The 21,169-nt window shown below is 40.2% G+C and overlaps 3 protein-coding genes across 5 annotated transcripts; 2 read left to right on the top strand and 1 right to left on the bottom strand.

Annotated features, from left to right (window-relative positions):
• Positions 1 to 4,541: 4,541 nt before the first annotated feature.
• On the top strand, positions 4,542 to 7,740 carry LOC116252277 (protein WALLS ARE THIN 1-like). The gene is made up of 6 exons (XM_031626433.2): positions 4,542 to 4,804; positions 4,906 to 4,968; positions 5,206 to 5,322; positions 5,422 to 5,824; positions 6,689 to 6,840; positions 7,261 to 7,740. The coding sequence occupies exons 1-6, from the start codon at positions 4,590 to 4,592 to the stop codon at positions 7,490 to 7,492; spliced, it is 1,182 nt and encodes a 393-aa protein (XP_031482293.1). The 5' UTR covers positions 4,542 to 4,589; the 3' UTR covers positions 7,493 to 7,740.
• Positions 7,741 to 10,996: 3,256 nt separating this feature from the next.
• Positions 10,997 to 14,772, top strand: LOC116252153 (uncharacterized protein At2g29880-like). Of its 3 annotated transcripts, XM_050077231.1 has the most exons (5): positions 10,997 to 11,388; positions 11,684 to 13,289; positions 13,435 to 13,770; positions 13,855 to 13,927; positions 14,007 to 14,772. In XM_050077231.1, exons 3-5 carry the CDS (start codon positions 13,438 to 13,440, stop codon positions 14,471 to 14,473), a joined length of 873 nt encoding a protein of 290 aa, XP_049933188.1. In that variant the 5' UTR covers positions 10,997 to 11,388; positions 11,684 to 13,289; positions 13,435 to 13,437; the 3' UTR covers positions 14,474 to 14,772. The 3 variants fall into 3 exon arrangements, with proteins under 3 accessions (XP_049933188.1, XP_031482108.1, XP_031482111.1); XM_031626248.2 differs by lacking the exon at positions 11,684 to 13,289; XM_031626251.2 differs by lacking the exon at positions 11,684 to 13,289 and having other exon boundaries at positions 14,010 to 14,772.
• A 2,620-nt stretch (positions 14,773 to 17,392) lies between these two features.
• On the bottom strand, positions 17,393 to 20,640 carry LOC116253634 (uncharacterized). The gene is made up of 5 exons (XM_031628566.2): positions 20,260 to 20,640; positions 19,979 to 20,161; positions 18,005 to 18,074; positions 17,825 to 17,896; positions 17,393 to 17,743 (listed from the first exon to the last, which is right to left on the bottom strand). The coding sequence occupies exons 1-5, from the start codon at positions 20,536 to 20,538 to the stop codon at positions 17,691 to 17,693; spliced, it is 657 nt and encodes a 218-aa protein (XP_031484426.1). The 5' UTR covers positions 20,539 to 20,640; the 3' UTR covers positions 17,393 to 17,690.
• Between the last annotated feature and the right edge of the window lie 529 nt (positions 20,641 to 21,169).

A 21,169-nucleotide genomic window follows, 5' to 3' on the forward strand; every position in this document is an offset into this window, starting at 1 on the left:
TACCTCATATCATGCGTCAACAGGAACAATGTTAATAATTAACAAGGTTAGGGCCCCCCACCCACTGAGCCTGCATTTTGTTTTTTCCTCCTCCCTGCAGCATCCCTTCACTACCCGCCATTTCACGTTTTCAAAAGCGTAGAATCTGCATAAAGAGGAAAAGGGTCCAACTAAATCCTGATAATCCCCTGAAAAATGGCCCCAAGACAATTTCCTTTTCTCTCTCTCGATTTTAGATTTGATGGGTAGGTAACATTTATATCACCAATTCAATTCCAATAGGCAGAGGCCGAGTGACAGGGGGCTTGTTAGCTAATTTATATATATATATATATATATATAAATTGAAATTTTTTAGTTGCGATAATGTATTTTTTGGATTCGAGTTTATATCCGAATAAGTTTGTTGGACAGTTTGGCCTGCCCTTGAAAAAAATCCTCGCTTCGGCTCATTGGCGTTAGTCATTTCGATCCAGATTAGCTTAATATGTGTGCATGTGTGTGTTAATTCAAATTAACTACAAAAGTTTTGTGGTTCAATATAAAAAAAAATTCAATTCTTCTAGATGAAAAGTACCTTGACTGTAGAAATTTGGTTTTTAACAGTGTTGATCACTTCAAGATGTTAATATTTAATCCGGGAGATATAATGCAGCCAAGTCTGAAAATTTGAGATATCATATAGCGCTTACCCCGGGCAAGAAAAAAAAAAGAAACACCAGTTACGTCTTCCTTTTGTTTGCTTGTTTGATGCCTCTTTCTCGCACACAATGTGATTGTTAGATGGAAAATCATATCGTATCTGGATTGGACATCGCCTGAGAAAACAATAGTACATCCATCTTCAGTGTCTGCTCATGAAGCGAGGTTTTATTCTTCTCTACTCTCTATGATTTCATGGCTGGCCAGGTTAATTCTGTCGCGAGGTTTTATTCCTCTCTACTCTCTATGATTTCATGGCTGGCCAGGTTAATTCTGTCAGCTCCTTTTCGCTTTTGCGTTTATACTTAATAATTACAATTGGGTATCAACTTGTCTTTTTCTTCTTGGATTAGACGCTCATGACTGTAACTTATAGCGGCAGCTGATGTGTTCAAACTTGTACCATTTGAAGTTCACATGGCGATCTGCGATTCCAATGGAGGATAGATTATAAAGTACTGATGCTGGCTCCCTTACGAGTGCATCAGATTGTACACTATGTCAAGGGAGAGCTGATGGGTACGTGTATAATTAATTCTTCAGTTATATTCACTATATGCTTACAGTAAAATGGGTATATGACAGTGGATCAGGCGATATTGCATAAAGAGCTAAGATCATCTCAATCTGCAACATTGCATAGAAATCATTAAACTACTCTCATTTTGTTTTTAAGAAGTTTTTCTATTTCCTTCTTATTATCAAAACGGTTGGTATATAGACTCAAGTTTGGATATTAAACTTGTGACTTTGATCTCTAATTTGAAGTTTCTTATGACCAAGAGGTTAACAACCTACCACTCAGAAAGAGGTTCGAAGGCCCCCATTCCCCCTCTCCTTAGGATCATAGGCTACATCTAGATATAGGTGGGATACGGTACATTCATCAACTAGATTGACACGATCTCATCATTTATAGTTCAAGAAAGTAGCACCCATATGAATTGAACTGACGACATGTCTTTTATGAAACCCGCATGTTCAACTATGTCATGCACCTTGAGAATAGAGATTTGTGGCACCTGTGGTCTACCAAGTTAGCCTCCAGCGTCTGACAACAACTAAGAGGTTTTAATTGATGATCAATATGCAGCTCTAAATTTGCTTACTGTAAAACCCAGAAGAAAATTGGCCGAATGAACTTTTGGTAGGAGGCCGAGGGCAAACAACCCAGTGGCATGCACGCGGTAAACATGGAGAAAAGTGTTTCAAGATACTTGGTCTTGTGTTTGATTCAATTTCCAGTGGGAGACAGTTCGCCTTAGAACTGTTTTGTCTGAGAACAAGTTTCTCCGCCGCTATATATTCAAACACGTCCCTTACGGTTGCTCTTGTCGACTAAAAAGCTCATAAAAAAGAAACGAATAAAAAATGGAAAAGTTAGGCAACATCATTTCCAGGTAGCGAACGAAGTGTGAGTTCATCATGGAAAGCATTCTCGAAGTAGTTACAGAATGATAGTCCCATGAGTAGACCTAGCGCTAGGCACCCACGTAGTCTTGACCGCTCTAGGTCATCTTCCCGGTTGGTGGGATCTCTTGACCTTGACCAAGTAAAAGTGGGTCTTGACCCTTTAATCACTTCCCCACGCAATCTCACGTAAGCCTGACCAACTAGTCTGAGTTCTCTCTCTCTTTGTTTTCTTATAATCCCCTTGATGCAGCAAAGGCGAGAACTACTTTACCAGGCCACCGTTTTAAAAAAATGATGCGGTCTCGAACCAGCAGGCACCATGTCCCTAAAAGTTAACCAAAGGAGAAGTTTGCCCACAAACAAATACTAAGAAAGGACACAAGATTGTAGCTGTGCGAAGTAAAGAGAGCCACAGAGACAGCCTGCTTTGGTGTAGGCACGATGAAAAAGTTCATAATAATTCAATTAGTACTAGCTCTAAGCTAGCTTTTCCATTAATAAATGTTTCTGATTTGTTTGCTTGGTGCATGCGAGTGCCCCTGTGTGCGTGTGCATGTACGCGTGCAAATATGCGTGTGCCCCTCTGTGCGTGTGCATGTACGCGTGCAAATGTGTAAAGGTGTGAATTCAAGAGTTTCAAATTTGCATTTGAGATCCAAAACCTCAATTTGGACTTAAATGTACTAAAAATTAACAGCTTGAATACTCTATGCCTCTCTTGTTGAGCTATGCATGATATAAAAGTCATCCACTCAACATGATCATATGATAAATTTAAGTTATTGAATCGATTTACGAGACCAACTCAATAGTATTTCTTGCATATATTCATGCGTGTGAATGTGGGCAACGTGTGTACATGTAAAGGCAGCATCACAAGATGACAAGCAGCTACAGGCTGCCAGTGAGGGGTGGTGGTGGCCGGGCTGCCGTGAGGAACGGAGCTCCGGCCACGTGCAGCGTGGCGGCCCACACTAAGCCCCCTCGTGTGCAAATGGGATGATCACCAACTTGATATACAGAACTTGCTATTGTTGCTGCTGCTGCTGGTAATGCAAGTTGACAGGAGCACAATGGCGGGTGGCCGAGGGCCCAACCCCGTGCAAGCATTCATTTATGTGGAGACAAGACTGCTTTCTGCATTGTCTGGGACTCAACTCACTGCACCAACACCAATCGACAACAACTTTTGTTTCTCTGTACCCTCTTTCATTAAAAAACAAGCATAACTTGCTGAAACCTAACACCAGAGTGTGAGAGAGAGAGAGGGTCCAAGATCGTAGGCGCTGCTGACAGGCCTGTTTCGCGTCTAAAGCTACAGGCCTTGACAGATCAAAGGTTCACCATGTGAATCCAAAACTATTTCACAAGTTGTGCCGTTTCTGTTGTTGAAATAGTAAATATTTATGCTTCTGTTAGTCGCTTTTTTATAAGTTGATGAAGCCATTAATTGTTTGATGATCTTAATGAATCACGTAAAGGGCAACTCAAAATATTCTTAAAGGATGTTTCTGTGCCTGATGATGAACTCGGTCCTCCAGTTTTAATTGAGAAACAGCCACAATTAACAGAATTAATTACTGAAACCTGCCTAAGGAGCGCGGGCAACGCACACAGAGATGAACCATAATAGTTGTGAATATAAGGATGGGTATGTGTAAGCACCGACTGTCTAAGATGTACATAAATGCCGAGACAAATATTCAAGCACCGACAGTCCAAGAGATTTAATGGCATGCCTCGAACTTTCGTTTCATTCGTCGGTCTGTATATTGTATGCAGTTTCAGCATCCTTTTTCTTACACACCATTAAATATCATCGACCTCAGTGTTTGTTTATCCATGCCCCAGTCACGCCCATATTCTCTCCTCTTTCTCTTGATTATATATATATATTGAGAGAGAGAGAGAGAGAGAAAGAGAGAGAGTAATGATTTGTGTCAATTTCGAGGAATGGTACTGAAATGGGAGCTTATCTTAATGACTAAATACCTGTTCATGGCTATATTTTATTATAAACTCACTAAAGCTTAGCTAGCTAGAATATGGAAGATCAGAAAGATGAGGAGGCATTTCATTTCAGAAAAGGTGAAGATGTGGTGGAGAAAAAGCAGGGAGGACCAGGAAAGCGAAAAGGGGAGAGAGGATAAAGTTGACGCTAGTGCTAAGACCAGTTGTCGTGTCAGCTTGAAGAGTGCAGGTTTGTGTAGAATATTCACAGAAACAGAGAGAGAGAGAGAGAGTAAAGCTTAGAATGTGGGAGACAACCAAAAATAACAGGTTGATGCAATTCCTCTTTCATTTTTAGCGCTTGTGGGTCCGCCAGCCACCAACACGCTGGGGGGATCTCTACCAAGATCTGGTCATCATCTCCTCCACCTTGTGCAGTATATAAGCATCCCATTTCTCCATCGTCAACCTCCATCCATCTTCATTACAGTCATCTCTCTTTCTCTCTCATTCTATCTCTAGCAATGGCTGATAACGAGCCCACAGAGAGGAGAGAATGCCTGATACCAGAGCGTGCCAAGCTGCACTTGGCCATGCTGGCCTTGCAGTTTGGCTACGCAGGCTTCCATGTTGTCTCCAGGGCTGCCCTCAACATGGGGGTCAGCAAAGTCGTCTTCCCTGTATACAGAAACATCATAGCTCTAATCCTACTTGTTCCCTTCGCTTATTTTCTAGAAAAGTAAGTAGTCTCCAAGGTTCCCTCTCTTTAGTTTCTCTCTAGAAATATATCCTCTATTTCCTCAGCACCTTACAACGTCGCTGACAGTAACTTTTCTGCAGGAAGGAGAGACCAAAGATCACACCCTCATTCTTGATCCAGTTCTTCCTCCTAGCTCTCTGCGGGTAATAGATAAATAAACAAGATTCGAAAGCCAAGTTCTTCCTTAGTAAATGGATAGATAGGATTTGCTCCAATCTAGTCTCTGAAAAAAAAATATTGTTTCCAATGAAGAAATGAATACAGTACATATTTTGCTGTCTTACATATTTGCAGATAAGAGTGTTTTTTTGTCTTTTCCATCATTATTTTCTTGTCTACCGCATAAAGATAAACTTATCATGGGGTCAATCTCGGTGCAGGATAACTGCCAACCAAGGTTTCTACCTGTTGGGACTGGAACATACGTCCCCAACGTTTGCATCAGCCATTCAAAACTCAGTCCCAGCTATAACATTCCTCATGGCAGCACTACTAAGGCATCCATTAACTTCTCAGCCTATCTCTTTTTCCTTTTCAAATTTTTGCTTTCTAATTTATTCTAATTAGTTGTTTTTAACATACATGATTGCTCATAGGTTGGAAAAGGTTCATCTGAACAGGAAAGATGGGATAGCTAAGGTGGCAGGAACTCTTCTCTGCGTTGGTGGTGCATCAATTATAACGCTTTACAAAGGACCAACCATTATAAGGCCATACCTGACCAACTCAGGCAACGAGTTCCTGTTGCAGCTAGGAAGCACCGGCGGCAAAAACTGGACGCTTGGTTGCCTCTTTCTTATTGGGCACTGTCTTTCTTGGTCCGGCTGGTTGGTGCTGCAGGCACCCGTCCTAAAGAGATACCCTGCAAGGCTCTCTGTTACCTCCTATACCTGTTTCTTTGGTGTTATTCAGTTTCTCATCATTGCAGCCTTCATAGAGAGAGACTCTCAAGCTTGGATTATACGCTCCGGCGGAGAACTGTTCACCATCTTATATGCGGTGAGAATATATGTTTCATGCTGTTCTATGCAAAGTACTGTTGTTTTTCTAAGCAGTCATCATAAATATATATATATAGCAGAGACGCTGTCAAAACTTAGACAAGTCTAACCATACAGATTATCTTAAGCAGGCTCTTGAAACATGTTACTTAGATGCTCCAGTAGGAATTTGGAAGGGCTCATGTTCCTATCGTCAAAAATTTTTCAATTTTTGTAGGTTATCGAACCAAGTAATCCGCTATAAATTCGCTGGTCTTCGAATGAAAGAGATCTCACCAAACATGGTTAGACCTTTCCAAACAACTTGAAAGATCCGAACAGCCAGCGAGTTAATCGATATGATCTTGGGCATGAAAATTGAACTCTTGATCAGGTTGCTCAGTTGTAAATTGAAGATGGTCTTTCTGTGTAGCGTGCTATCCGGTAAACTTCTCTGCTTTTTGGCAGAGCAAAATTCTGCGTACTGATGGCAACAATACTTGTAGGAACGCATGACATGATTAACTTTACTTCTAGTTTTTCCAAGCAAGCATAGTTTTTGTACTGATAAGCTCGGCAGCGAAGTGACCAACTAGTTCCTTTCCAAGTTTTCATTTATCTTTGAAAAACAAGAGCCTTACTGGTAGATTAGGCAATTATTGAGTCTCCAACTAAACATACAACCAAGAATGTGGTGGCCCAGATAATTTAAGTTCAAGAACTCCAACACATGCACTTAGGTCCATTCTTTGATCGTAGGGACATTATACAAAAAAGTATGGGGAGTACTACATGTTACAGTTTCAGTTTTGACAGTACGTGTTCGTGCCTTCTTTTCACCATTAATTTGGGCCTGTCTGTGTCTGTGCTGGATGTATTGAAGGGCTTGGTGGCTTCTGGGATCGCCTTCGCTGTTCAGATTTGGTGCATAGACAGGGGTGGGCCCGTCTTCGTCGCAGTTTATCAACCAGTACAGACCCTAGTTGTCGCCATCATGGCGTCCGTCGCCCTGGGTGAACAATTTTATTTGGGAGGGTATCTCTCTCTCTCTCTCTAGATTTCTTTCTCTTTCTATATACATATATATGGCACAGAAACATGAAAACTGACATTTATGGTACTTATGTTTGTTCTTCTTATAATTAACCCCCAGATGTGCTTTTATCTTATAGATTTCTAGAAATCTAATTATTGGATTGCTTAGTTGCCATGTAAATGCAGTTTCTTTCTGGAAATTTATGTATTTTGACTAAAAACTTCATTTCACTGTTAAATCAGAAAACATGGTTTAACTGATCTATTTTAAATGCATGCCAATAAGAGGGTGCATTAATGTTAACTGGGTTCATGACAAATTGAACTGTTTCACAAATTTCTATCACAGTTAGAATAAAATATTAGATGATATAACATCATTTGAATTTCTTTTAAGCAATGGTTGAATATATACTGCAGAATAATTGGAGCGGTGCTGATAATAAGTGGACTGTACCTTGTTCTGTGGGGTAAGAACGAGGAAAGAAGAAGGGCGATGGAAGTCTTGATAGTGGGCACTGACAGAAACGAGGGACAAGGCGCTCGCAGAAGGCTGGATTTAGATGCTGAAGGGCCCAAACAATCTTCCTCGTGCAGCTCTGCTCTCACCCAGCCGCTCCTACCACCTTCTTCCTTCACCGACAATGTTTAGGCCCTTCCTCATGGCGTATATATATATATCTATATATATATTGATATATAAGCATCTGGATGATGCATGATCGAGCAATGAAAGATTCTAAAGAGAAGCCTGTATAGGTCATAGCAGTTGGTAGCTAGGGGTTGCACTAATTTTGCTTTCTCTTTCGCGTACAGAAAATGGGTCTTTTATTTCTTCTGGCGTGCGTTTCGATCCCGTTTGTGTATTTATTTCGAAATGATATTTCATGGAAGATGCCTCCTATATATCTTTTGCCTCTTTCTCTCTGTCAGATCGATCTCTCGCGACTCGGAATGGCACATTTAATATGGTTGTCAATGGCTGTTGGGCAGACGAAGAAATTTTAATAAGGGTAGATCATAATTGACGTAAAAATAATTTTTCAGATGACCCGCTTAACTACATTAAAACTTGACTAATGAATCATAATGCTCAAATTTTAATGTGGTAGAAGGATATCAAGTGGCCGCTAATTACGTTTCTTGAAGGAAAAGATGGTGAAAAAAGCACGGAAAACATCATGGCGATGACAGCTTTAATAAGCAGCGCGAAAATTGTAAACAAATGACAGCCAAGTTCAATTTGTCCAGCCTTCAGTTTTCCTTCTTGTAACTAACTAAATTGGCAATCTAAGTCAGGATCATACTGTCATAGACCATGCAGGTTCAGTGCCACATCTCTCTCTCTCTCTCTCTCTCTCTCTCTCTCACACACACACACACATGCAAGAGAAAGCCTAACTTAACTTTGGTGTTTGGCAAGATAAAGGAGGACACATCAGTGGCCAATGCCTTGGCTAGAAAGCAGGACAAATTTTGTCATGCATGACCCTTTTGCCAAACTCAGGGGACCATGCTGATCAAGATGACTCAAAGCCTCGCTTGGGACCATTGATTGGGGATGGGCTGTTGGTCATTGTTGGCCCCCGGATCAACAGTACTGGCAGTGGGAGCATGGGTCTGATGCTACACCAAAGTCTGTCTTTTCTAATTAAATAAACGGCTCAAGATTTTGTTTGCTTGGACATTGAAACTTCTGAATGCTCTGGATTAGATGCCAACTGGGGGCATGACACCTGTACTGGTTATTCTGATGCCTCATTTAATCTTGAAAAGAACAACACACATGATGTATAGCTCATGTGAATTTCAGTATTTGAACCTCATGAATCCTACTTTAGCCCCTGTTCAGACCATGACAAAGCTTGTATGAAACAACATGGAATATACAGTTCAGGCATGCAGCAGAATGGTAAAGTTGAGATTTGATCCAAAGTCTTGTCTTTACACTCACAGATTCTCTCATTTTACTAAAGTTTACCTGAACTATACTTATCAAGAAATATGTCTGTTAACTGGCACAATATTTCAATAGCTACTTGTCTTTTCAAAGAAAATGTTTAAATTTTAACTCATGGCCTGTATGAGACCATTTTATTGTGCCTTAATGGCCTCTCTCTCTCTTTCTCTTATATATGTAACAAGGTGCATTAATATTCACAACGTGATATTCAGATTATCTTGAAGTCAGTGCTAGAGAGCTTCCTACTTAAATTTTTGGTTGGAAAGAGATCTATCATGAGCTCAACAGTACTCAAATTGCCGCGTGGCTGGGCATACTGTTGTAAAGGTCTGGCCGTCTCTACTTGCCAATAAAAACTTAAACATAAAGGGAATGCATTGACCACCATCGATTGCGAAAAGCCGCTGCAATTTCAATTAGGAGGATGAAGGCACTCCCTTTTCCGCTGTTTTGCTTCCTTCGACTTTCTTCCAGCCATGGAAAGCAATGAAGATCCATATAATACGGAGCCAATGCATACTTCAAACACTCAATTATAAGAGCACATAGAGTGCCTCTGACCAAACATCACAAAAAAGGAGAGATTGCACTGTGGAAAATACGTTTTGGTGATTAACAAAGATTGCTGTCCACAACAGTAGTAACTCATGCAGAAGAATCCAATTCCTTCATAAAAGTGATATACATGTGATGAGGTACAATTTACTGGATGTTGGTGGTCGTTGGTCTGCTCAATTCCACCCCAACCTTTTCTCCTCCTCCTCTCGCCATCCACCTAGCATCTCTCAGCATCCTCCTAGCAGCTAAGAGAGGATGCTTTAATTGCTGTCTCTCGAGAGAATGTTCTAGTCTTGGTTCTTCCCTATCTGAACTTTCTTAGTGCTAGTTTCCTGGTAAAAAAATTATGTGGGGTCACTACTGTTTCTGTTAATTATGAGAAGGCCACTTGGGGAACCAGAATCATCACCAGAATTGGACAATGCCCATGCTAGAAAGCAAAATGGGTGGTGAAGATAAGTTGGCTAGAGGCACTGCAGTTGAAATTGTCTTTTCTTAGTGCATGTTTCCTTCCAAGTACCCTTTGGACCTTTAAGCAATTGACAAACCCAAGCCTTCCAAATTTTGTTTGACAACTTTCTTCCTAACATTTACAGTTGAAAAAGGCACATTTATCTTTTTTTTGTTCCAAATATAATTACTTGTATATCATTTTATTCAGGTCCTTTTTTCCTTTTTTCTGATGAGGCTGCATGGCAGAAGAAAAAAAGGTTTATTGTCAACATTGAACCCCATGAAACTAATTTTGAATGCTTAAGTGAAAGGTAGAGATAAACTTGCCACAAGCTACAAGGCCAATAGCATATAAACAAGTTCCGTTTGCAACAGTTTATTTGCAATGAGATTTTAATTAAAGGAATCACTTGGGCTACTCAAGATTCAATCATGTTGATGGTCACCAACTGGATGGTTTTTAACACCTATGCTTCCAACTAAAGCAGCTGAGATATTAAAGTTTGAACGAACTTCTGCTAATTTAAAGGTCTTAGTCCAACTGCTCTTTGCAGCGTAGATGAAAACTCGGTAAAACAAAAGTTAAAAGGCTAGTAATAGTTTCATCCATTTTCAAATTGAAAAAGGTTCATGGTGCGGTTTTTGATGGCTTAGTTTATGGGTATCTCATCTATGTAAGTCTGTTCTGTCCTCACAAAAGTAAATACGGAGACAATTTTTAAAAGATCGAATGACCAGAAAAGATAGAAAAGGAACTCCAGCATGCATTTCTACATCACCACAATGGCATTATCTTTTAAGAAATTTCAGTAATTGAAGTAAAACAGATGACAGAAAATGTATCAGGGGTTCCCCTTAATATAATTAAAATGTCTTATTTTTTCTCACTTAAATTGAATATGCCATTTGACCGACCACGCTGTTTAATAAGAATGGTTTAATATTGCATAATATTAGAATGTTAATGTAGACGTTGTCAAGTTAAAATTTCACATCAAGTCTCAACCTTGTCATTTTGATGAAATTTTTTTTTCCATGGTGTTATTCTCATAAAACCTGGTGACAGGACTTACCCGCATCATCCAAAACATTTGAAAATTAAGTAAGAACATGTTAATTTGTAAAATAACTTATATATGTGTATGTGAGTGGGCTTGCATGCGAATATGTGTGCGCGCGAGAGAAATCTTGAAAGCAGTAAAATCTTGAATCCAAATCCCAAATTCCTGCACAGTGGATAGGATGGGTAAGTTTGAGATTTTGCATGTCTCTCATTGTTCTTGGAGTCTCGAGTCTTGACGGTTGGAGTCTCGAATCTTGACGAATTGATGGTAGATGAGCTCGGCCTTGTTCCCCTTCCCCACCCTGCGCTCTTCTCTCTGGTCTTCAAACCCCCTGGCCCTTGTGTTGATGGGGACCTGAATCGGAGCAACCGGCATTCTTCAGCGTGATCCGGTAGCCTTCGGTGAGGAAAGATAACCACGCTATTCTATTCGTCCCAACTCCTCATCTTCTACCCATCTCATAGAGAGAGTGGTTTTGCGTTCTCGGGCTCTTCAATTTTTTCCAGCACGGTGAGAATCTACGATCCATCGCGGGATTTCTTCCCAATTGGTTGTTTTCTTTTATTCTTCCCTTATTTTCCCCATATTTTGTGGTTTTGGTTTCTCTATCCTCTGATTTCAATTGGGAGCAATTGGTAACCAAGTTTAGAGAGTTACTTACTGTAATTTTGTTCTTCTGGCGCTCCCGATTGTTGGTATAAGAATTCTTAATGGCGACTGCTAATAAGAGCTGAGGCTGATATGCATGTGCAGACAATTCGATATATGTTGCTAGACTTAAGTCTTCTTTGTTTCTCTATCTTAGATGGAATCATCAGCATGGATCGGTCGATTGCTCGCTGATTCGGTTACAGTGTGAAAATTCACTTACTTGGACAATGCTATTGTATCTTCATAAAGTTGCAAAATTCAACACATTGGTGATTAGTGGGTTCAGGATTGAATGAATTGCCAGAACTTCAATTGGTTAACTGCTTTGCACATATGAATATGGTTGGTGTTCGACTTTGAAGATTAAAGTCCTGGTGCTGCAGAAATTGATGCTTGTTGAATGCCGATTTTTTAAGCTGTTTGGCCGTGTACTCCTCTGGTTTGTGGAAAGAATATGTGCCTCATATAAAGGATCCGCGCAAATGTGATCTTTTAACTCTCTTAAGTGCCACGATTTTCTCTATGTCAATCTTTGCTTTAATTTATTAAGTACGACCATGACCACACATAGGTATTAAGTACCACCATGACCGCATACAAGTTCCTCTCATCCGAAAGTTGCGTTAATTGTACATGGTTGTTCCCGGTTACTGACTAAGCTAACTTTGTTGTTCAATAATCAAACGAGGTTCGACCTTCAATTGCCAAAATATCTACAAGTTGAGGGTTGGTCGATACCTGCTTGGAACTCGGAACTTTGATATCGCAATTCATGCATTTAGCTGTCCTTTTCACTAAAATGGAAGTAATAATTTGTCCTTGGACCTTGGTCCATAAATTGCTCAGCAAATTAAGCGTTGCATTGAAGAAAATGAGAGTTGGGACTGAAGATTTGAGTTAAATTCAGAAAGTGAGATCTTTAAATGTGCACAAGTTTTTTGTATGCTTACTGAATTTTTCTGATAAATTTAATATTCTAATTGGGATGGTTAGTTTTCTTATTGTATGTCCGTTGAATCACACAAGTTAGTGTTCTTGGGGGATGTCCGAAGTTGGTTTCACTCAAGATTTTTTTTTTTCAAAAGATACTGCATTTCATGTTGAGCAACTGATTGTCATCGGTCATTGTTGGGAACAACAGATACCGTTTGTGGGTTTTAAACAGTAAGTTTTTCTCATGTCGAGCATAATACAGCTTTTTTTTCTTTTCTTTTCTTTTTTTGAGAAAATCTTGGCAAATATATAAAAAAAAGGAAAATTCTACAATAAAATGCAAAAATGCGAAATTAAACATGCAGTAATAGAAAATGTGAAAAAAACAACAACAAATGTGAAAAAAAGTGTGATTTTTCATTCTTTTCGAGTTTTTTTTTCGTTTTATCGTTTTTTCAAGAAGGCAGGTCGTTTTGCAGTTTTATATGACAGGCCTATTTCCGAAGTATAAAGTGGGTTCTTTTCGAAAAACATGTTTTCTGTGACTATGATCGGGAAGCAATTTTCTATACTTTCAAATGAAACAAAAGACCTGCCCTGGCCTTAAAATTGTAACAAATATTTCAGTTTCCATTTTCTGTCACTTGTTGATTTGAAATTTTGAATTTGTTCTATCTGGTCTAAGGATCAGGTGAGTGTATAGCTTTCAGTCTGTTGAACTTCCAATTTTTTGTTATAAGTGATGCAGTAGCACTAAAAGAAAAGGACCAAGAAATGGACGGCATAGTGGTGATTAGTGTTGATTAGTGTGCATATCCACTTGACAGGTTTGGCAACATCTGTTCTGCAAAATCAGCATCTGTGTTGTTTTCCACTTTAGGGTCTTACTTGAATATATGTTACTTTATTCAGTGTTGTTGATAAACTAGAGTTGCATTGTATTAACACGTGCCCTGTTGACGGATGTTCCAGAAAATGTCTATGTATCCTCGTGTATCCCAAGATTCGGATAGAGCTGATTGGACAACTGCTCGTAGCCAATTTCTTGTTGAACAGTTAATTGAACAGCTGGTTTATGGAAACAAAAATGATTCTGGATTTACAAAAGAGGCGTGGAAATTGGTCTGTGCCTCTTTTAATAGAAAATTCAATTTGAATTATACCACTACTCAAGTGAAAAGTCACTTCAAAATATTAAGAAAACAGTATGAACTTGTGAAACTTCTTCGCAATCAAAGTGGATTTGGTTGGGATGATGTATATAAGGTGGTAACTGCTGATGAAGATGTGTGGGAGCGATATATTGCTGTAAGTTCATGGTTCTGCAGTATGCATTTTCTTCTTTCAAGCAATGATATATTTAGTGAATACTTTACATGTTCTACTGCACAGGTCAATTCTGATGCAAAAAACTACAGGAACAAATGTTTCCCCCTCTTTGATCAATGTGCAACACTCTTTGATGGTAACCAACCTGCTCTTTTCTTGACATTCTCATTGCTCTTCACTTAAGAAACGGCTTAATGATATTATGAACACATTAGCAGGTAAAAAAATTGGACATGAAACACTATCAATCGTTCGCAATGAAGAAGCTGCTACTAGATCCAGCAATATGAGTGAAGACAATGAAGAAGATGAAGCAAGTTATGGAATCGCAATAACGCCTCAGATCCCAGTGCAACATAAGCGTCGAAGTGTCACATTGTCTAGTCGACGAGAGAGAAGAATGAAGCAATCTCCTGAGCTAAGAATGCCAGTAGCTGTAGAAAACATTGTTCCATTTGATTATTCCTCTGATAGTCGAACAGTGCAAAAGTCCACTGCAGCAGCTGAACCATCTGTGAGAGATTGCTTGGAAGAGCTTCAGCGTTTGCCTGGTGTAGATCGAAAAGATAAAGCGAAGGCAACAAAAATTTTTAGAGACCCTTTTAATCGGGTTGCATTCATGACATATGATGAAGATCTTCGTCGTGAGTGGTTGCTTAATGAACTTGAAACTATGGATTAATCTTTTAATTTTGGTGAATGCCTATTATACAAAATACGCATCTGTTCAGGCTACTGTTGTGCTTACAACAGTGGATGTTCTCCTGTAAAGAGCTTTACTTTCCTGCATATTTTATTAGCTTTCGATCTATATTTGGTCTTAACTTTAGTGTAATGCTACCATCTTTTCAATCGCTCATGGTAAGCTTGGCATTAGCGAATCGGCATGACAGCCTAAGAGCCAGATGTTTTGTATCACTCTCGTGCCTCCATCTGTTCTCCACTTTCATATTTCAATCATAAGTGCAAGAATTCAAGGAATTCCATTTGCAATCTTCTGCATAATGTTTTATGATTTTCCGGGTTCTTTCTCAATTTACTTGTGAAATGCCTGGGTAGGTTCTCTGCTAGGTTGGATATATACATTTGTACAGATCTTTATTTAATGCCATTTTAATAAAGGGTAGGGAGGCCTATCTCCCTGTGAGTTTGCATCGGAATTTACTTGTGTCATTGTGTGGATCATGGCATCATCCTTAATATCATTTTGATCTTCTAATGCCAGACCTAGCTTGTACTTCATCTGAAAGCAACATTCACGCCGTGGTGGATACTAACTGCACGGAGAAGAAAAAAAGAATCAATATATTAATCAATTCCATGAAAAATCTTCAGATCAAGGAATAATTCGGCTTGTTGCCTCTCGTTTTCTTCACCTTAGTTTGCACGTTGTTGCATTATTTACCAGATTTTTATGGAATCGCAGCTGAACATTTTCTTTTATGGTCAACCATTTGGTATCGAGGATTTCGGTTCGAGTCTTACTGTTGTCCTGATTCTTCGCTTTTGCTTGTTTCTGATCTCCTCCTTTCTTTAGTTCGACCTTCCTGTATTTTCTCCGTTTCCACGTTTCTACCTTTCCCATTTTCAATTCAAGCTCCACCTTTTGTTTTTTTTTTTTTCTCTCTCCCTTCTTGCTTTTCTCTTTCTATTTTCATGAAGACGATACACATGGAAGTGGGATTGATTCGGATGAGCAAGTCGAGAGGATTTTGTTGATTTGGGTTTTACATGTTATATCACCAAATCAACAAACAGTTAAGCGCTTGCGATACCGTGCAGGAGGCCAAGTTAATAAGAATCCATGCCCGAGCCACTGTGATCTGCTCTTGGCTGGGTTCCGAAACTTAATTTTGAGCAAAATATGAGGGCTTCGTCTATAACAACTTTCTCATCCATAATTTTTATGGATACTTGTTTATCTGCACAGATAAGGCTTAGCACGACCGTTAGGTGGCAAGGCAACTAACATACATACAAGGGTTCAAGATTCAGATTTCATGGTCATTGTCATGTTTCAGTACATTACTTCCTTAAGCTATCGGCATGTAAAATGCTCAAATTGAATAGTGTACTATAGATCTACTTAAATGCAAAATGCAAAGCAACTGAATTCTTTAAAGACATACAGGTATGGCTTTAGTGGCTTTAGGGGTTTTACGACCAAGATAGTTTTTTAGGGGTTTTAGGACGAAGATAGTTTTTTAGGGGTTTTACTCCGAAGATAGTTTCCTATAAAAACATTAAAAAGGATGGGCTTGTCATACCAAAGTCTCCTCCCTTGGAGGTTTTTTTTTGTTGCACCAAAGTCTCAAAGGAGAAGACTTACCTACACTTGTTTAGCTGTCACACACATACAGTTTTCCCCAGAGATCGAGGTTAAGGCCTTTGAAACCTTGGATCAGGCAAATGTTAACAGACCTTTGTCCCTTAAGGCTGTAAAATAAATAAATATTATTCAAATTAATTTGCTTTTAAAATCCATCATGTTAACTTATTACTTCAGCTTCCGCACAGCAATCCATCATGTTAACTTATTACTTCAGCTTCAGCCCATCGCACCAACACAACCTCCGGCCCCTTAGATACATGGGTCCTAGACTCCTAGTGTTGGCTAATCAGAAGCCGAGAGGGACACTGGAAAAATTTTCTTTCGTATAATACAGGTAAGGATCCTGAGGGGACAAACCCAAACGGCAGTGTATAAGTTAAGGCCCTTCAATGACCTCAAAGTTGCAGTATGAACTCGTTACTGTACCTGCAAAGCAGAGAAAGTTCATCAGCAAATAAAGAAAATTAATTCATCATAACTGGAAACATAACCTTACTGTAAAGTTACCACAAGCTTAATTCTTCCACTCATAATTTTCGAAGAGTTCCACCTCTAGCATCAAAGCCAAAGCAATCTGTAGATACAAGGAGATACTGAGGTCTGAACTTAAACACGAACACAGAGACACGCAATGATGTAGCATGGGAAGTGGACACGCCAATGGCCGATTCTTTCTCGCCACTGGTTATAGCATTTATTTGAATAGCTCATAAGTGCAATTTTGGAGTTGTACTTCTGCAAGTGGAAACTAAATGCCTTTGTTTTTTATTAACAATTTGAGTAAGCTTTGAATAAGTGCTTCTTTCATTACATTCTCCTGCCATTACTTCCACAGTTTGAAAGGACAGTTCGATAGATTGATGAATAAATAACTATTCCATTTGCACAAATTATCTTTTTTTCCCTTTTATTGATCTGGGAAAAATAGATCCTTTGGTTTATGAAGAGAAAATTCTGATGTTCCTTTTTTGCTGGGTGAATCAGGTTCATATTTACCAAAGGCTTCTTATTTGGCCCCTACAGATGGCATATTGTTCCCCGTCTACAAGTCATATTTTGTCTCAGTAAGCATCAAAACTTGTATTCGAGAAATCAAAGTTCAAGAATCATCACACTTGCCGCCAAGAAAATAATTCAAAGCTTTCATTTTTATCGTCCGTGAATCAGGTGGTGTCTCGTGTCCCTTGTCATGTCATCTTGTAACAGCCCGATACGACTGGCCGATGCACACTGACATTAACGCTGGTAAAGAAAGAGCCATGATAGGTGTTGAAATGAAGACTAACTCAACTTATACATAACTCACATATATGTATACACACACACCAAATTAATATCATTCAACAACATCATCCAAAGCCTTGGTCCGTTTACTCCATGCAGCAGATGCGGACGCAGACTTAAAGTCGTATAGACAATACATCACAGACCATGCCTTCTTTTTCCGAAAGATGGTTCCGAAACCCCAAGAGAGCAGTGCCAGTAACCAGTTCTTGTAACTTTCCTATATGTATATGTACACTAACTGAAGGATTAAGAGAAAAGGCAGCCTGAAGCAGAGGAATGTTCAGCGCAAGATGTCCTTTAGCACCTTGAAAATGTCACTGCGAGTCACCATTCCTAAAAGAGGAAGTACCATATATCAACACAGATACCCGACCACCATAAAGTCAAGAAGAAACATGTGGCTGATGAACTCACCAATAACCTGACCTCTTTCATTAACAATGGGTATCCTGTGAATTCTCTCCCTTAGCATCAAGGTTGCAGCATCTGACAAGAATGACAAAGGATTATGAGCATTATCATGAACATGCACATCCATAAAAAGGGAAACAGTGTGTTGCAAATAAACAGATAGATGAGCGTAGCAGACGCTACCAAGAACGGTCTTATCAGGAGAAAGAGTGATCACAGATGTGCTCATCACCTCACCAACCGTCGATTGCAGCTGCATTATTAAATATCAAAAGTTTACAATCTTTGTGCATTAGTTAATTATAGATTCCACTTATATAAATAGGAAAAGCTGGAAAAGCCTTCAAGGTTAATATCAATAATGCATGAACACTAGAGGAATTCTGACTCCACTTAATTTTTGAAGATGGCTACCCCACTTCAGGTACTCATGAAAATGGACATACAGGCAAACTGCAAATTATGGATAACAGGCAAAGCAGAATAAATGGACATGACACAAGCTACTTTATTGCTGTGACATCGGTACGTAAGCACATATGCTACATGCAACAGACAAACAAATCAAGGTCAAAGTGATTAAGAAGCCATATCGCCGACCATCTCAGGGTAGCCAAGCCATCCAGATCTACAAATGCGATGGTACTTCCATGAAGATTTCTGGGCCTATACTAACATTCAGCCACCAATAAGATACAGTGTATAAGCCCTTGGCGTCAATGGGAGCAAGAGGGCACTTATGCGTGAAGGGTAAGAATTAAAGAGTACAAGGTTTGCTCCAGCAAAAATTGGAGTTTGCTGCAAAATGGGAACCACTGTTGCTTGCAAAACAAGTGCTAGCGCAGCATGTGGGACAACATAAAGTCCAAACTCCAAAGTCTAATACAAGTTGATCATGAGGTAGTATTGAAAATTGGGTGCTGGAATGGCCCAAAGATGTCAGGACTGGTCAATTTGCATGTGCTGGTCTGATAGTTGACATGGTAACCAACCACAGCAAATGTTGAGCTAGTATGTGGTGCAGCAAAGGGTCGTTGATGAGATAGATGATGCCTATTTTGTATATTATGAAACATTTTGGCCTGAGCGGGGATGTTCTGGATGCAACTTCCAGCAGGTTTGAGTGACAAAGTTTATACCTAGTTGCTACCTGACAGGTTGAGCATCAGGGACTAGCTCATGGATGAAAAATCTGATAGACAGAGAATCTACTTGTTTGCTCATGCCATGCGCAGCTTGTAATAGGAACTCTAGCATTAGCTCTACATATGGAATGGATGCTGGGATGGGCATAGCTGCTAATTTATCATCAATAAGGTCTGTAAAAGCCGGCTAATTGTGTCGGTTGAATTTTATGTACATCTCTCCATAAGTTAGATTACTGGTTTCACACTAGCGCATGGACGTACATCAAGCAGACAAGCACTTCGATTAATTAACCCTAGCATCACTCAGAGTTGTTGAGGGTGAAACTAGCAGCACAGTCTTCATGCTCTGGCAGACATATAAAGCCGTCTCACTATCTAAGCAACAAGTTTTACTGTTTAAATAACCTAGTTATATACTGTCTATCAGGCTATCAACCCAGCAATCCTTGTACTGTCTAATTCACGTGAAACTAAAAGAAGACAATCATTGGATGAGTTAAATTGAGAAGGTGTGCTTTCACAATCAAATATCAAGAAAATCCATAACGGCTTTTGATCCTTGCAGCCTTTCAAGTTCCACCTCTGCCTCATTATGGTAGCAGGAGAGAAGGCAAGATGGCTTAAACAAAACAACCAACAAATATTCTGTCCGGCCATGGCTGGCCGTGTCCCGGCCGCACCAAGCACGTCAAGCAACTGACTCCCAAACTATAGAGCGTAACTACAGCAGTACTATTGAAGCCGCGACCGTCTATGTCATTTCTCAGCTGTAACTCAAAAAACGGTTCAAAAAGCAGAACCTGTAACTAGAACCAAAGTTTGGACGAATGGAAAGAGAAGAATTCCCCTGATCTAACCAAACAAAACGAAACAAACTCGCAGCGATAACAGTAACTACAACAAGTAGATCATCAGGTCCCATATTATGCTCGCTTATTCCAACAGATGCAGCAGGAAAGCATGCGATAGCAGCTCTCACGCTCGCCACACGCACACACACAAGACTTACTCCATCACTAGCTCTGGCCCTATCCTCCTTCGACACAATTCCGATGCATACGAGCTCTTCGTCGACCACCGGCAACCCTGACACAAACTCGAAATGATGATCGATCTCTCCCAATTTGTTGTCTGCCATCGCCGTCCGAATCACCGTGGCCATCACCTCTCCCAACAGAGCAGAGGGTTGAATCTGCATCCCCCCCCGAAAGAAAGTATATCAAGGGAAAAACAAAGTCTTTGAAGGGCCCGAAATCAGCGAAAGCAACAAATGGGTATTGAAAAACTCACCTCCTCCTTGAGGATCTCCGGCTCCAGATAAGCCCGCAAGTCCTCGTAGCTAAGGAGCGAGAAGTTCTCCGGCCACTCGCCGGAAATAATGCCCTCCGGATTCTCGTCCAGGCCGACTCTTTCGATCGATGCGGCGACAACAACTCTCTTGCCCATCGAAAGCGGTCGAGAGAGAGAGGTCCTGGAAAGGGGAGTGGTGACATGGGTTTTGCTCCTCGATGATGAAAGAATCGATGGAGGACTGCAGAAATGTAGTCCCTGCACTACACTAGACGCCATACTTCTTCTTCACCTTCTTCCTTCCTCTCCCTCTTCTTCTTTCTCTCTGCACTGGGGCTTGGGGAGTGTCCCTTCCAATATAGAGAAGGTGATGATACCGACAGGACTGTCCTGCAGTCGCGACTTCGAGACGACTCGGCTCCTTCGATCCCCATAAGAAACAAAAGGAAAAAATAAATCTTTGAAACGGACAACGAAACGTTATCCACAACCTCGTCTTCAATGAATTCGGCTCCTTCTTGTGGAGATCAGGACGACGTGGGACCCACTCCGCCTTGGCGGTTGCCGGTCCATTGGATCAAACCTGGACCCACCAACTGAGTCCGGTGGCCCGCTTGGATATGGACCACCTTTCCCACCCCTTGGAGCACATTGCACAACGTGCCGGACCGTTGATTCCCCTTCATCTCCACCGTCCACCTGTTGCCGGAATCTGTTCCGCCGAAGCACATGGCTCCACGTGGACATGCCGGACTGATAGGAAGATGACAATCTTGCGACATCAAAGACTTGTCATCTGGATTTTGATTTGAATCAACAATATACGTATCGGTGGCGGACCCGTATCCTCTTGTTTTCATATCTTTCCACTTACAAATACTTAATAACATTTTTAGAATGTAAAAAAATG

The sequence above is a fragment of the Nymphaea colorata genome, chromosome 4, assembly GCF_008831285.2.
Source record: "Nymphaea colorata isolate Beijing-Zhang1983 chromosome 4, ASM883128v2, whole genome shotgun sequence".
Lineage (NCBI taxonomy): Eukaryota > Viridiplantae > Streptophyta > Magnoliopsida > Nymphaeales > Nymphaeaceae > Nymphaea > Nymphaea colorata.